Source organism: Paramisgurnus dabryanus, chromosome 6 (assembly GCF_030506205.2).
Source record: "Paramisgurnus dabryanus chromosome 6, PD_genome_1.1, whole genome shotgun sequence".
Taxonomy (NCBI): Eukaryota; Metazoa; Chordata; class Actinopteri; order Cypriniformes; family Cobitidae; genus Paramisgurnus; species Paramisgurnus dabryanus.
In genome coordinates, this window is record NC_133342.1 from 40,221,818 (window position 1) to 40,238,056 (window position 16,239).

General features: G+C 37.1%; 1 protein-coding gene across 1 annotated transcript; it reads left to right on the forward strand.

Annotated features, from left to right (window-relative positions):
* Positions 1-3,418: 3,418 nt before the first annotated feature.
* LOC135765045 (G-protein coupled receptor 55) lies at positions 3,419-9,720 on the forward strand. The gene is made up of 2 exons (XM_065275743.1): positions 3,419-3,521; positions 8,522-9,720. Exons 1-2 carry the CDS (start codon positions 3,519-3,521, stop codon positions 9,401-9,403), a joined length of 885 nt encoding a protein of 294 aa, XP_065131815.1. The 5' UTR covers positions 3,419-3,518; the 3' UTR covers positions 9,404-9,720.
* The last annotated feature ends 6,519 nt before the right edge of the window (positions 9,721-16,239 follow it).

Genomic DNA, 16,239 nt, shown 5'->3' on the forward strand with positions numbered 1-16,239 from the left:
AATACAGACAGGACAAAAATACAGACAGGCAACTATAGATATACAGACAGATGTACAAACAAGACAAAAAGACAGACAGACAGACATATAGACAGCTATAGAGAGACAGACAGGCAGAAATACAGACAGGACAAAAACACAGACGGGCAACTATAGATATACAGACAGACAAACAGATGTACAAACAAGACAAAAAGACAGACAGACAGACAGACAGACAGACAGACAGACAGACAGACAGACAGACAGACAACTACAGATAGACAGACAAGACAAAAAGACAGACAGACAACATAGATAGACAGACAGACAGACAGACAGACAGACAGACAACTACAGATAGACAGGCAAACAGAAATACAGACAGACAGCTACAGACAGACAGACAATACAAAAAAGACAGACAGACAACTATAGATAGATAGGCAGACAGGCAGAAATACAGACAAGACAAAAACACAGACGGGCAACTATAGATATACAGACAGACAAACAAATGTACAAACAAGACAAAAAGACAGACAGACACACAGACAGACAGACAACTACAGATAGACAGACAAGACAAAAAGACAGACAGACAACATAGATAGACAGACAGACAGACAGACAGACAGACAGACAGACAGACAACTACAGATAGATAGACAAACAGAAATACAGACAGACAGCTACTGACAGACAGACAATACAAAAAAGACAGACAGACAACTATAGATAGACAGGCAGACAGGCAGAAATACAGACAAGACAAAAACACAGACAGGCAACTACAGACAGACAGACAGACAGACAAACAGATTTACAAACAAGACAAACAGACAACTATAGATAGACAGGCAGACAGGCAGAAATACAGACAAGACAAAAACACAGACAGACAACTGCAGATAGACAGACAAGACAAAAAGACAGACAGACAACTATAGATAGATAGACAGACAGACAGACAACTACAGATAGACAGAAAAACAGAAATACAGACAAGACAAAAAGACAGACAGACAACTATAGACTGACAGACAGACATATAGACAGCTATAGAGAGACAGACAGGCAGAAATACAGACAGGACAAAAACACAGACAGGCAACTATAGATATACAGACAGACAAACAAATGTACAAACAAGACAAAAAGACAGACAGACACACAGACAGACAGACAACTACAGATAGACAGACAAGACAAAAAGACAGACAGACAACATAGACAAACAGACAGACAGACAGACAGACAGACAACTACAGATAGACAGACAAACAGAAATACAGACAGACAGCTACTGACAGACAGACAATACAAAAAAGACAGACAGACAACTATAGATAGACAGGCAGACAGGCAGAAATACAGACAAGACAAAAACACAGACAGGCAACTACAGACAGACAGACAGACAGACAAACAGATTTACAAACAAGACAAACAGACAACTATAGATAGACAGGCAGACAGGCAGAAATACAGACAAGACAAAAACACAGACAGGCAACTACAGACAGACAGACAGACAGACAAACAGATTTACAAACAAGACAAACAGACAACTACAGATAGACAGGCAGACAGGCAGAAATACAGACAAGACAAAAACACAGACAGACAACTGCAGATAGACAGACAAGACAAAAAGACACACAGACAACTATAGATAGATAGACAGACAGACAGACAGACAGACAGACAACTACAGATAGACAGACAAACAGAAATACAGACAAGACAAAAAGACAGACAGACAGGCAACAACAGATAGACGGACAAGACAAAAAGACAGACAGACAGCTACAGACAGAAATACAGACAATACAAAAAAGACAGACAGACAACTATAGATAGACAGACAGACAGGCAGAAATACAGACAAGACAAAACACAGAAAGGCAACTACAGACCGAAAGACAGACAAAAAGATAAAGAGACAACAATAGATAGATAAACAGACAAATAGACAAACAGAAAGACAGGGCAGAAAGAGACAACTACAGATAGATAGACAGACATACAGACAAGACAAAAATACAGACAGGGAGCTATAGATACAACTATACAAAATTTATTTAAAAACGAGTCTAATACAAATGCCCACTAAAGAAAACCCCTTACAACTTGTTTATTTATCTTACCTCATTTTTTACTATGTACAGTTTCATGATTGGCACGTAAGACATTTATTTATAATCTATTAAACCTGTAAATCTCCTGTATGTCAGTCCTGTAGAAGTCAGGACACAGTCAGAGCCATTGCACAGTAGGGCAAATGTGCTCATGAAATATTGAAGATATCGACTCGTGCGGACACAGGTTTGAGTCTGACCAGCATCATGTCCGCTTACCTGTCTCTCCTGGCTGTTCTATTACAAATCAAACATAATTGATTAAAACATAATAAATAACATTAAAACACAGACACAGTCTGTTACCTAAACTAATGTAGCTATTGTATACTGTAGTCTGAACTTATTTCTGTTATTTAGGGCCAAAACAATTATATTTAGTACATCAGCTTTCTCTGTGATATTGACCCATATGAGATTAAAAATGTGATTAACTCCTTTCAAACTAAATGAATGTTTTACTTTAGATTTTAAGATATCCATCTTTACAATGCACAAAAGTAAACAGCTGAAAATGAGGTCATTGGTTGCTCTACCCCAGTTTTACCTTCTGATTGACATACTGACATACTTACAGTACATTACTGTGATAGGAAGCAGTTTTATGTATACCCTATTCTCTTAAAGTGTGAAGCTGACCTACTTAAGATGTTCTGTCCATATGAAAAGCCACAGTCTATACCTAAATGAAAGAAATGTGCCATCCATTTTCACCTTCTTTCATTCAACGAGACCCAATACTCTGACCCTGGACTGTGTCGTAATTATTGACTGCTTTTCCCCCTCACCATTTCTAAAGATGAGCAGAAAAACAATTTCAGGATAGAATAAAAGAGTGATTCACTGCATTCATAATGCATTGTGGTATACAGTGATAAAAAGAAAGACAAGAGAAAAAGGGAGACCAATTTCGAAAAGAATGAAAGATATGAAATTGCACAAAGCTTACTGCAATACTTCATCTGACCTCCAGGGTGCGACAATGTTCTCTGATTCTCAAGATTACTGTAATTCTTGACTAGTGATGAATAGTTTAAATAAATGAAGCTAATTCAACTTTATTTTATAAGGCGCAGCTTCTAATTACTCAAGATAAAAAAATCAGAGTTGAATTGACTTTTAAATCCAAGCTGATTATAATTTAAGCGCATCATCTTTTTTTATTACAGTTCATGTGTTACACAGTAAACAAATAACTCTCACATATTGAGGATGTGGTTAACATGTCTGTTACCTTTTTAATGTCAAAAGTTCAAGGAAACGCCTCCTGAACATACTATAGAGAAAAGAGGCGCAGTCGGGGTCACTTTCTTCACGGTTCACTGTCTCATATACGTTGTGTCAAAACATCGAGTGAAAATATTCAGAGACTTTCCAGATAACATCAAGCCATACACCATGGTGAGTTAAGGAATCACTTCAATAAATAATTGATTCAATAGTGTAAGAATACAGATTTTGGATAATTAACTTTATTAACTATTAATTTACTATGACTTTATTATTTTATTTTTTACTACTAGTTACTTTGTAACTGTTACTGGCATTTATTCAAACAGTTTGCCTGGTATACATAACCTTTATAGGTTATTTTTGAATCATTAGCATGTCGCTTTCGAAGCTGAAAACACATTACGGTTAACCATACCGTATTACATACTTTCAGTTACTAAAAGTAGATGAAAACAGCTTCAAGTCTTTCTGTTTTGGATGTGGGAGTTTAAAAAAATGAGTGACGTCTGAAAAGTGACATTTACACACAAATCAAGATTTATCTCACGACTATCTTTACTTTCCTGAGCTTTGTGCCAATTCTTTTAACCAACCAAACTCATTTTAGGGTCTTATGTTTAATATTCACAAAGGTGTTTTAAAGGGATAGTTCACCCAAATATAAAACGTCTGTCATCATTTACTCATCCTCATGTTGTTTTAAACCTGTATGACTTTTATTTTGTTGATTACAAAAGAAGATATTTTGATAAATGATGATAAGCACACAGTAGTATTTGTTTTTCCTACTATGGATGTCAATGGGTACCGTCTACCCTCATTTAAAACAAAAACATGTCAAAATATCTTTAAGTTTGAATAAAAACCTAGATTAGTTCTTTGAAATGATTGTCACCATCTCCATCTGGGGTTTCAGTCGAAACGTGAAGTGAATATTTTCAATATTCTTAAGAAAAGAAAAACAAAGAAATGCGAATTAGGTTAGTTTCCATCAAATGGTTTGAGTGAATGACAGTGGTTTTGGTAACCTAGGAACCAGCAGTAAATAAAACAAGGCACGCTTACAAAATGGAGATAGGCATTAGAATTCGGCAAGTTATGCATTTACTAGCATTGCAGCTTGTAAATGCCAAACTGAATGCTATGCACAGAAAAAGAAATGCAGATTTTTTGATGCAGGCACTAGCAGCAAGGGCATTGTAATGACAACGACAGCTGATACAGCTAGATGATCAGTTACGTGGGTTTAATATTCGCTACATCAAAATTTATTCAGCAAATGCATTTCCATCTCCCATTATTCTGGGCACACACCAAAAGATTTTTTACATCTTATAAGATTTTCAAAATGTGATAGACCACAAACATGAGGATAAAAAATCCTAGATTTAACAATTTTTCTCTGATAGTGTGTGGTGTGCCATGATGTGTCAAAGACAACACACCGCACACAAGCAGATTTTTAACCAGAGTCTCGACTGTGAACACAGGAAATCTCACAGAGATCTTGCAATGTCTCTCGCGGCCAAACGTGGCTTCACAGTAAACAAACATGTGAACGACGGGTATAAAGAAATGATATAGAATGTTCTTTTGAACATCTCTGATGTTAGTGTTGGGGAAAGTTACTTTTAAAAGTAATGGATTACAATATTAAGTAACTCCCAAAAAAAGTAACTAATTGTGTTAGTAAGTTACTTTTCATGGAAAGTAATGCTTACGTTACTTTTAAGTTACTTTTGCATTACTTCAGGCCTTGCAGGTGTTTTTTATGACTAAAAAGTTCTGCATTTAGAAATTGCATATTTCAACACAAAAATGTCGAGCTCTGGCCTGCCATAAACTGTTCCCAGGCGTGCACGCATAGAGTGCATAATGTGACTATGTTTAGTTTAATTCAGTACATCATTTTTTTATAGAATTATTTAAACTAAAAAAGTAACTTGCATTTAATTTTTTTAAAAAGTAAGTCATAATGTGTACATTTAAAAAGTAATGCGTTACTTTACTACTTCAGAAAAGTAATATTATTACGTAATGCACGTTACTTGTAATGCGTTACCCCCAACACTGTCTGATGTGTATCTCACTTTGGACTGTGTCTGCTGTGCCATGACTGTAGTTGTTATGATTTTGACTTCCATCATCTCGCTTTCTATTAGATATTGTTTCGTTTCACTTGATAATCTCAAGAGCGTGCGCGGGTTTATCCTCAGGGTTCCCCACACACACATCAGGAAATATTAAGTAAGGGATAATGTAGAGGCAGCCGGTAGTTATTGGGAAATAAGCCCCGACAGTGTGATCAGGACCCGACGCGAAGCGGAGAAGGGGCTTATTTCCTGATAACTACCGGCTGCCTTTACATTATCCCGCTTATTACACGGCTACTTGCCACATAAGAAAAAAAACTGGACATGAATATGAATTTGAAACATTTTATTGGCATATTTGTTTTAAATTAACATTTTTATCCTTCCGCGAAACTTTGCACAGATGCATAAAATGATCGTAATACCTGATTAAGATCCTCTGCTTCATACTTGTCTGTCTCCATTTTTTCTGTTTTCGCCAGTCTTTGAGAAGTTTTAATGCCCATTCTGTATTTTTTTGTGTGTTGGCTTCGTAGCTGTCATGCTCTATTTTGTCAAGTTCAGTCTCAGTAAGCTCTCTGTGTCTTGTCGTGGTTGTCCAATGTTTGTCACAAGATGGCGCCAAACAGTAATCTTTATTGATCTTTATTGGCGCGGAGCGATTTTACTCGTACAAGTAGTACCGGCTATGCGTTATTACTTTGGAGCGGTTATTATTTGAAAAGAACGAACCTGCAAATGTCTCAACTGACCAATCAGAATCAAGCATTCCAGAGAGCCGTGTAATAAACATGTTTATTATTTACGATTCGGGATCGGGGCGGCTCTGACGTTCTTACAATCAGTTTCGGACACTCTTAACACACCTCACACCAAGGTAAAATCTGATAAAATAATCTGTAGAACCATCAAGATAATCGGGACATAGCTAGAATTGTTGGAAGGGGGAAAATCGTCCCATAAACAGTCTGATTATCTTTTGGTGTGTACCCAGCATTATTCACATTTACTCTTCATTGCATAAGTCGAAAACCACCTAAAAGCGAGTGTAATTTTATGAATTAAGGGATTTTTGTTCGAAATTTGTCGTTTCTCTTTTCTTGGACTACAACAAATACACGGATTGTATAGTTTACTTCCAGGGGCCTCATTTATAAAATGCTGCATAGAAACCACTCTACAATTGATCTCACAATCATTTATCAAAAATGCGTACGCGTAATTCATAAACCGAACGTATGCGCAGAAAACGCGTGTACCCCTTTCTTTCAGATGTGAAATCTATAAATCGCAAACTTGTGCGCAGCGGAGCAGTTTCAGATCTCTGCCTTTAAATGATGCCTAATTAATGTCATTGACATATAAAAGAGTGCCTGTCAATGCTTAAAACCTTTTCGAGCAGCAAGAATGCTTTTATTTCTAAAAACCTGCAGCAATAAGACAAGCAAAAGTGCGTACGTCTGCTCCTGACGTGGCGCTAAACACTTTTCCACGTCAAAGATAAGGTTTTTATAAAGTTTTTATAAATATGGACTTTGCGGTGGATTTTTGTGTACGTACACTTTACGTAAAAAATTTGTGCGTACGCACGCTTTATAAATGAGGCCCCAGGACTTGTTGACGTGGACAACTCCTCCCGCTTCGGACTCAGCCTGTTAGCATTGCATTGTGAGCGAATCTTTCAAACATAGTAAAGGGCGATTTATAGTTGTGCGTAGGTCCTACGGCGTGACGGCGTAGGTTCCGCGTCGGTTTTCATTTATACTTTTGTGTCGCCGTCCGCGTCGACGTGCAAACACACCCGCAGACCGCTGGTTGGCAGTAATCACGCGTGTAACCACAGTAGCAGCAGCAGAAGTCACAGAAAAAGAAGTTAAGCAAGTTAACCCACAAACGAAGAAGAAACAGCAGCTTGTTGTGAATAATTTGAGAAGACCAGCAATGATGGAAGTAAATAAACAGCAACTTTTGATGCAGTTTGAGTTAAATCACTCCTCAACTTGGCTCATCTTTGTTTTCACCGTCACAAACGGAAATACCCATGATGCTGTTTTTTTACCTGACGGGAGGGGTTCTGGCGAACCAATCACAGTGCTTGCAGTCCGCGTAGATCTGACGTGCTGTTAGAAATTTTGTAAGGTGCACGTCAGGCTACGCAGAGCTACGCACAGGCTACGGATAGCCTACGCCGTAGGACCTACGCACGACTATAAATCGCCCATAAGGAGCGTCACATTTCCGGCTGACGTCAGAGGTATTCAGACCAATCACAACATACAGATGAACTGGCCAATCAGGGACACAGAGCTATTCAAATCTGTGCGTTTCAGGAAGAGAGGGAAATCTGGAGCTACAAAAATGTATGGTATGTGAAAAATAATGTGTTTTTAACCATAAACCACATGAACACATTGTATTATACCAAATACACAAAATAACGTTGTTTTTAGTAATGAAATAGGTGCCCTTTAAATAATAAACAAGGTATCTGAATTTTTATTCAACATAAAAAATCATTATTACCCCTGGAAGTCTGTTTTATTTAGTTATATCCACTTCCTGTCATTTAATTCATAACATAAGATATATCTGAACCAGTTTTAGTAACAGCAAGCTGCAGGTTTCACTTTATTATTTTTCTTATTAATCTATTGTAATATATAAACATTTTGCCAAGCAGTTACAGTGGCAACATATTGTCTGAAACATCATTAAAAACAAACAAAATCTGAAAATTAAGAAAAAATTAAAAATGAAGAACATATTTAATAAGACAAGTATTTTAGCCAAATAACAAAATGAAAGCATTTTCAGAATAAACCATAAATATTAAAGTGTCTTGTGGAACCTTGGCAAGCAGTTTCCTTACCGAAACAACATGCAGCTAACCGAACCGTGGTTCCTGTCTACTGACCAAAACATGCATTGTTCCTGTAGCCCAACTTGTAAAGCTGGAGTGCAAAAGGGTTTGATTCCAGGAAACATGTGTTTGTACTTTTGCACTGTAAGTAAGCCACTTTAGATAAAGCACCTGCCAAATTCATAAATGTAACCATGTATTTTTCTCTTTTTTAGTGTAACTTTAGCGCATCAGCAAACCACACGAATGCAACATTGAAGCAGTTCGAGTTCTGGGCCTACACGCTTGTGTTTTCAGTGGGCCTTATCTTCAACATCACAGCACTCGTCATCTTCAGTCGCATCAAACATTGGACCGACACGCACATCTACATGCTCAACCTACTCATCGCAGACTTGCTTGTCATTATTTTTCTGCCCTTCAGAATAAAGGAGGCACATGATTTGCATAAAAAAATAAACGTGTTCTGCACGTTCCTGCTGTGCATCCATTACTCCAACATGTACTGCAGTATATTTACTATTACAGCCATCAGCGCACACCGTTTCACGGTCCTCAGGTTTCCATTTTTAGCCAAGGCCGAAGTTAAGAAACGCAAGACGATCGCTGCCTCGGTGTGTGTTTTCATATGGACGATAATCACGATCATCTGTGCGACATTTCATCGCAACCTCCTCCCAGACCACTTAGAGTCCTGCTACGACCGAAAGTTAAGCGATAAGCTTGAGAAAAATTTCATTATTGTTTTAGAAACCGTCGGATATCTTATTCCAATGGTCATCATCATGTTGTGCTCCGCACAAACCATTTACATCCTGGTGAAATCTGTTCAAAACGTCGAGGAGAGAGAAGGGGTGAAAAGGAAAACCATAGCTGCTGTGATCTCTGCTAATCTCTTCACGTTTATTTTTTGCTTCACGCCCATTCACGTTGGCCTTTTGTTGCAATATTTATCCGAAGAATGCGAGAATGACCCATTGCACGTGTTTGTTGACGTCGCCGAGTGGATAGCCACAACCAACTGCTGTATGGATTCAATTGGATATTACTTTCTACTGAAAAGAGTTATAAGAAACCATCCGGAGTCATGCACATAATAATTTATGGTCGATAATGTTTGACAACAAAGTGCTCTGTTTATTTAGCCTTATCATGGGAATTATCATGGACGAAATACATTACATTTATTCAATAGTGTGTTCCTCTGGCTCTAATGTTAGTGAATTATGTTAGCACCGCAAAGGTCATGGGTTTGACTCACATACTAATAAAAAGTGCACTGTAACTCGGTTTGAATAAAAGTCAAGCACATGCACTACATAGACAAATGGTCTTTTGGGATTTTTTAAAAATAAAAATGGCTGGGGCAGCACTGTGGCCACACCAAGCAGAGTACTGCTCACAGCAAGAAGGTCCCTGTGCAGTCAAACCTGGCGCCAGGATGGCATAACTGGGGGGGACTTTAATTCCTTGGGGGGCTCCACACTATACCTTATACCTAGCCCATTGTTTAGCTTTATTAAAAATGTCTGATTTATCTGCGCAGTTCGATTTAAGGACAATAGTATATACACTTGTCATTTATTTCTAGGAAATGTAATACTATGGTGCAAGTTTACTTACGGCACAGCGATTGAATCAAAGCGAACGTGCAAGGACATTTAATGAGTTTGGCTGTGGAAGTTCTTCATAAAACTATTGACCAAAGATTATTGATGATCAGAATTAAAGGCGTTCTAAGCGAATCTGCGAGACGTTAGTTTTTGTTGAAGTTTGAATTGTTTTCAAACAGACGGAGCGTAGCTAACTCCTCCCCCTCCCTTTCGTGCTTTCATGAACGCGCCCAACACCCACCCCCAAATCCTTCTTGTCGTTTATTGGCTGGAAAACTTTGTTATGGTTTCTGTTTGTAGGTTTGGCCACTGTGTTGTTATTGCCGTTTGTGAAGCCTGGGCTGTCTACAGAGATCGCGTTTTTTTACAGTTTGATCAGCGGACAGGCAGCAAGCAGATAGTGAGGAGATGTTTGCTGTGTGTAACAAAAAATGTTTTATGGTCTAAAACGCGTCAATTCGCTTAGAGCACCTTAAGACCATCTCCAGAACAGTGAGCAATGTTTGTGTTATTTTTGAGTCTCAAGTATTTTAAAGGTTTGACTTCTTTCAATGCTTATTTTAAGTGTTATGTTAAATTGTTAGTCATTACCTGCATTAGCAGTTTTTAAATATTGTTGATTATTTTAGTGTTGAAAGTGTAATAAAATGAAAATAAAGTATTTTGATATATTGAACCTTTACAGTTTTTATTAGATTTTTCATATTGCACCTCCTTCATGTTTTGTAATGATAGATGAATGAAATGTTGAATATTCATTAAATGTCCTTGCACGTTCCCTTTGATTCAATCGCTGTGCCGAAAAAACTGATAATTTCTGAACTAAAAATATGTTGTTTTTATTGGTTATCAATTGTAATCAAAAATTTATTTTATATATTTAAATTTAAGAACGTAGGCTATAATTACAGTGGCGGCTGGTAACTGCTCTTCCGAGGGGCGGAAATTCAAAAGAAGTGTTTGGAGTGTCGTGTGTTGCTGGTGTTTTCAAAATATGTGTTTGTTGCGTCATGTGAACCATGTGTATCACGTGTTTTGTCAAAACCGTTTATGATAAAAGAGATGCTCACGTTCACAAACTACACACAAATATTCATTTTCCAGCACCCCTAGAGTTGATTCTTACCGTTTTGGAGTCCATTTAGCTGATCCGTGTCTGGCGCTAACACTTTTAGCATAGCTTAGCATAATCCATTGAATCTGATTAGACAATTAGCATCACGCTCAAAAATAACTAAAGAGTTTTGATATTTTTCCTATTTAAAACTTGACTCTTCTGTAGTTACATCGTGTACTAAGGCCGACAGAAAATTTAAATTTTTTATTTTTTTAGACAGATATGTCTAGGAACTTTACTCTCATTCTGGCGTAATAATCAAGGACTTTGCTGATGTAATATGGCTGCAGCAGGCGTAGTGATATTACGCACTGCCCGAAAACAGTCCCCTTGGTTACTTTCAATAGCACGGGACTATTTTCCGGCACTGCGTAATATCCATTTTCAAAAAAGTGTAATGTCCCTTTAACAGTAAACTCTGATTACGCATGAGATTATGTGAGTATCTGGCAAACGTGAGCGTCTCTTTTATCATAAACCCTTTAGAGACATCTGCAACAGTCACTTATTTTGACAAGACACGTGATGCACACAGGTTCACTCGGCGCGAAAAACACATATTTTGAAAAAACCAACCACACACATGACGGGCTACATACACGTTGTGACGAACTTTGCATTGAGCGCCCTCGAAAAAACAAGTCACCGGACGCCACTGTATAATTATTACATATCTTTCCGAGTTTACATGTTCTCCCTGTGCAGTGTACATTTTAGGACAAAGGTTCTTAACTATGGCCCTCGAGATTCTCTTTCCTGCAGAGTTTAGCTTCAGCCCTGATCAAACTCACCTGCCTGGAATGTTCTGTTATTCCCGAAGACCTTGGCCGTTTCTCAATGTCAAGGATACTTCCTTGGCAGGACTCATCTTTCCAAGTCACTTCCTTCAGAGGCTAGGCGAGGCTCCTCTCTAACATTCGGGGAACACGTAAATGTAACAGTCTAGCAAGTGCACGTCACTGTGTCATTACGCCAGCGAAAAGGTGTGCTTTTGGGTGATTTGAGAGTGTGAAGGATACACATATGCATCCTTTCCTGTATATGGGATATTTTACGAATGAAGGACTTGATTGAAATTCCGCGGATCCTCGACATTGGAACAGTCCTTCGACGGATGCCGATGACGTGGCATCCTCGAAAAGGCTTACAAGGATCCTTGACATTGAGAAAAACCTCTTGATTAGCTTGCCCAGGTGTGTTTGATCAATTCTGGAGCTAAACTCTGCAGGAAAGAGGATCTCGAGAGTTGAGAACCTCTATTTTAGGACATCCTCAGTCAGACTTCAGCGTAAGTACACTGACATCAGATAAAGAGAAAAGTGTCTGGCTGCAGCAGTTGCACTCTCAGACACGTGCGCTTCCTGGCAGTCATACCTGCACTTGTCGACAACCCCCACTAAATTCAGATAAACTTTAAAACAACTATATGCAAATTCAGTTGAATTTCTACCCTGCACATTCCTATGTGATTACATACATTTCTTTAAAACATCCTTGTGCTGTGTTTAAGCTAGTGTGCAACAACATCATACTATTGTAAAGACAAATATACTGACTGAGAAAACTCAGATAAATAAAAAAAGTAGTGTATTCATTTCCAGGCCTTGACTACCACAGGAGCCACACTCGTTGCATCTGAGCCCACGACTACATCAAGTCAAGTTACTTTTGATGATAAAACTTGGATACGTATATTTGATCTATGGTATTGTAGGTTAACCAGCAAATACCAAAATGTGTTCATATTGTAGCTACTATAGCTAGCTAGCCAGTACATCAGATATTTAAATGTACGCTAGCTCTATTTTTTGACAATTGTTTGAGGCTAGGTATCGTGTAGCTAGCTTAAACTGTGATAATTTTATTCAAGATTCTGCTAGCCAGTTTTCTGTTATCACAAAATTACTGCACCACCCAAAAGGTTTAAGTGTCTTATGTTTATCAAGACTGCATTTATTTGAATGATTTCTGAAGATTTTTTGATCAAATAGACAAGTTTAAAATTATTTGCTCCAACCATAGACAAAAAACATTTTATCATTTCATCTTCTTATTCATACTACATACATCATCTACTTTATCATTTCATCTACTTTCATCTACTTCCTAACAGAAAACCATAATGTAGATGTATGTTAGTGCTGTCTGACCTCTGGTGGTCATCTTGTGTATTGCACTTTGCTAAATGTTAGTAACATTTTATTTTTGCTTTGTTTTAATTTTATTATATTTTATTGTATTGTATTTTATTTTATTTTATTTTATTTTATTAATAAGTTGTTCAAAGCATTGACAAAGACCTTTATTCAATTGGTTATGACTTTTTTCCTACAATAACCATTTTCGACAAAATAATAAGACATATATTACTATAACAATAAAATTATAATATTAACAATGAGAGTAATAAGAAAAAATAAATTTATTCAGTTTCCACAATTTTAATTGTAATATTTATTTAATGGAGAGGGTCTTTATCTTCTTGAAGTTCGTGATCATAGGTTGCAGGTGAGAATTTTTGGACAGATCCTTTCATTAAATACTTAATTTTACAAAAAAATAAAACAATGTTAATGTTAGTAACCTTAACAGTCCCAGACAGCTCTCCATATGTGTAAAGGTGCTGTGTTGTTTTCAGTGCCGGTCCGAGCCTATTAGGGGCCCTAAGCAGAATTTGTTTGGGGGCTCACCTCACCAATTTGTTTATTAAAAATTACAACAATTAAAAACATTTATAAAAAGAACACAGTTGCACATTAAGTAAGGGCTAAATTAGCATTAGGTACAGAAATCAACTCAAATGAATAAAAATAATGTCATAGTTTGAATTAAATATAAATATTTTCTGATTTTCTCTTTGTCTGGGATTGTTTGACACAGACTTAAGTAGGTTAATTGAGGTTACTGTCTCTTTAAGAGAAGCACGGACTGGTTTCTGCCTAATCTATACATAAATTAAGACATAAACAAATGTTTTTATTAGAAAAAGAATACTGTGGAGATCATTTTTTTTTGTATGTGCCCTGTCAAGAACAGAAAGATTTTATACTCGCTTGCTTTCTGAAACGCGTCTCTCCATGTGTGCACTACTGAGTGCACTTAAACGCGCACACACAGACAGAGGACGAATTACAAACGGTGCAGCATAAAAACGTTACGTTGTTTTTCGGTGCTCTATTCCTCAAATGTATGTTAATGGACACAGTATGACACACAGTAGCACAACTCTCTCTAAAGTTTAAACATCAAGTGTTCTAATCTCTGAAGGGCGTAGTGAGGATCACACGTCTGACTGAAGCTGGACCGGACACATTCAACCACATGTGCATCCAGAAAGCTGCTCACTTGGGTTAAATGGTTAAAAATTGCTTGAAATGTTTAACCTTTGCAAGCCTTTGAAACACGTGAAATAATCAACTTTCCCTATTTAAATTTGCGTATTAATCCGCAAATCGCATGCGAGCCGAACCGTGGGTCGATTACGGATCAACTGCGATCTGTCACACCACTAGCTCCTGTTGCACCACTTAAACATACTGTAAATTATCATGCAAACATACCTTTATCTTGCTCTTTTTTCTCATCCTCTGACCTTTTCTTCTTTCTCTTTCAGCACCAGAGGGATACATACTTTTTTGTGAAATATTTATAACAGTTATGTGCACTTGCACGCCAGCGCGAATTGTCAATGCATGCAAGGTGTCTATATTGCGCATGACTCAAACGCTAGCACTGCAGACACACAGCAGTTTTCTGCAAATCATTTTTTTGTCTTGAACTATTTATTTATTCATTTATATTCATTCATTCATTCATTTTTATTACTTATTTAAGTTATTTAATTGTAAAAAAAAAATTATTTGGGGGCCCCCTGGTGGCCATGGGGCCCCAAGGAGCTGTTAAGTTCGCTTATGCCTCGGGCCGGCCCTGCTTGTTTTTTATGTCTCTGTTTATTTGTTGTTGCCTTACCCAGGATTAACATTTGTGCTGTTCATAAAAAAAATACAGATGAGATCTCTTCAATATCTCAGTTATTCAGTTTGATCTTGTGTCTCAAATATTTCTCCTGAGAAATCTCACAAATGTCTACATTCAGAAGAGATCTCAACAATATCCCAAACTGAGCTCAGATTTGCCAAGTCTGGATTCAAAAGTCAATATTATTTCTTTCTCATCTTTGACCAAAATCCAGATGATTTTATCTATACTATCTACTATACATTAAAGGGGACATTTCACATGACTTTTTTAATATGTCAAATAAATCTTTGGTGTCCCCAGAGTACATATGTACAGTTTTAGTTCAAAATATCAGATAATTTATTATAACATGTTAAAATTGCCACTTAGGTGTGAGCAAATATTTGCCGTTTTTGGTGTGTCCTTTAAAATGCAAATGAGTTGATCTCTGCAATAGTGTTGTGGTTGGATAGTGTAGATTAAGGGGGTTAATTATTATAATAAGATCCCCTTCTGACATCACAAGGGGAGGCACATTTCAATTACCTATTTTTTCACAAAGAATGGTTTACCAAAACTAAGTTACTGGGTTGTTCTTCTTCACATTTTATAAGTAGATAGAAGCACTGGGGACTCAATTATAGCACTTACACATGGAAAAAGTCAGATTTTCATGATATGTCCCTTTTAATTTACTCAATTGTTTTATTTGTTTCTATGTATGTTTCTGCTAAACCAGTGGTTCTCAAACTTTTCGGCGTGTGCCTCCCACCAAAGAAAACTCATGACATAAAACAATCTCAAACTTAGAATTTGAATAAAACAAAACATTAAATGATACAATGTAGTGCTGTTGGCTAGTAGCCTTATTTTCTGTGGTTTAATTACACAAATTTATAATAAATATAATGTATGTATTTTATAAAATGTCATAAAACTGCAGCCCTTCTGGCACCATCCAGTTTGAGAACCACTGTCCTGAGCAGTTTTAGGAAAAAACAACAAAAAAAACTCCATTAAATCTGCAGAGCTATGAAAGAGTAATCTGTGAGCAATGACATTTAAGTCTGGTTTGTTTCTAAGCTTTCATCGTAGTACTACTGTATTATTTAGTAAGTACTGTCATCAAAGTGTAGTGTACCTATATGGTATAGTGCTTTTCTGTAAGACAGCATTGAGAAGCTTTATACCTGCAGAAATCTGAACAAAATCCCATTTTTCATAATTCAACTATTTTAACCAA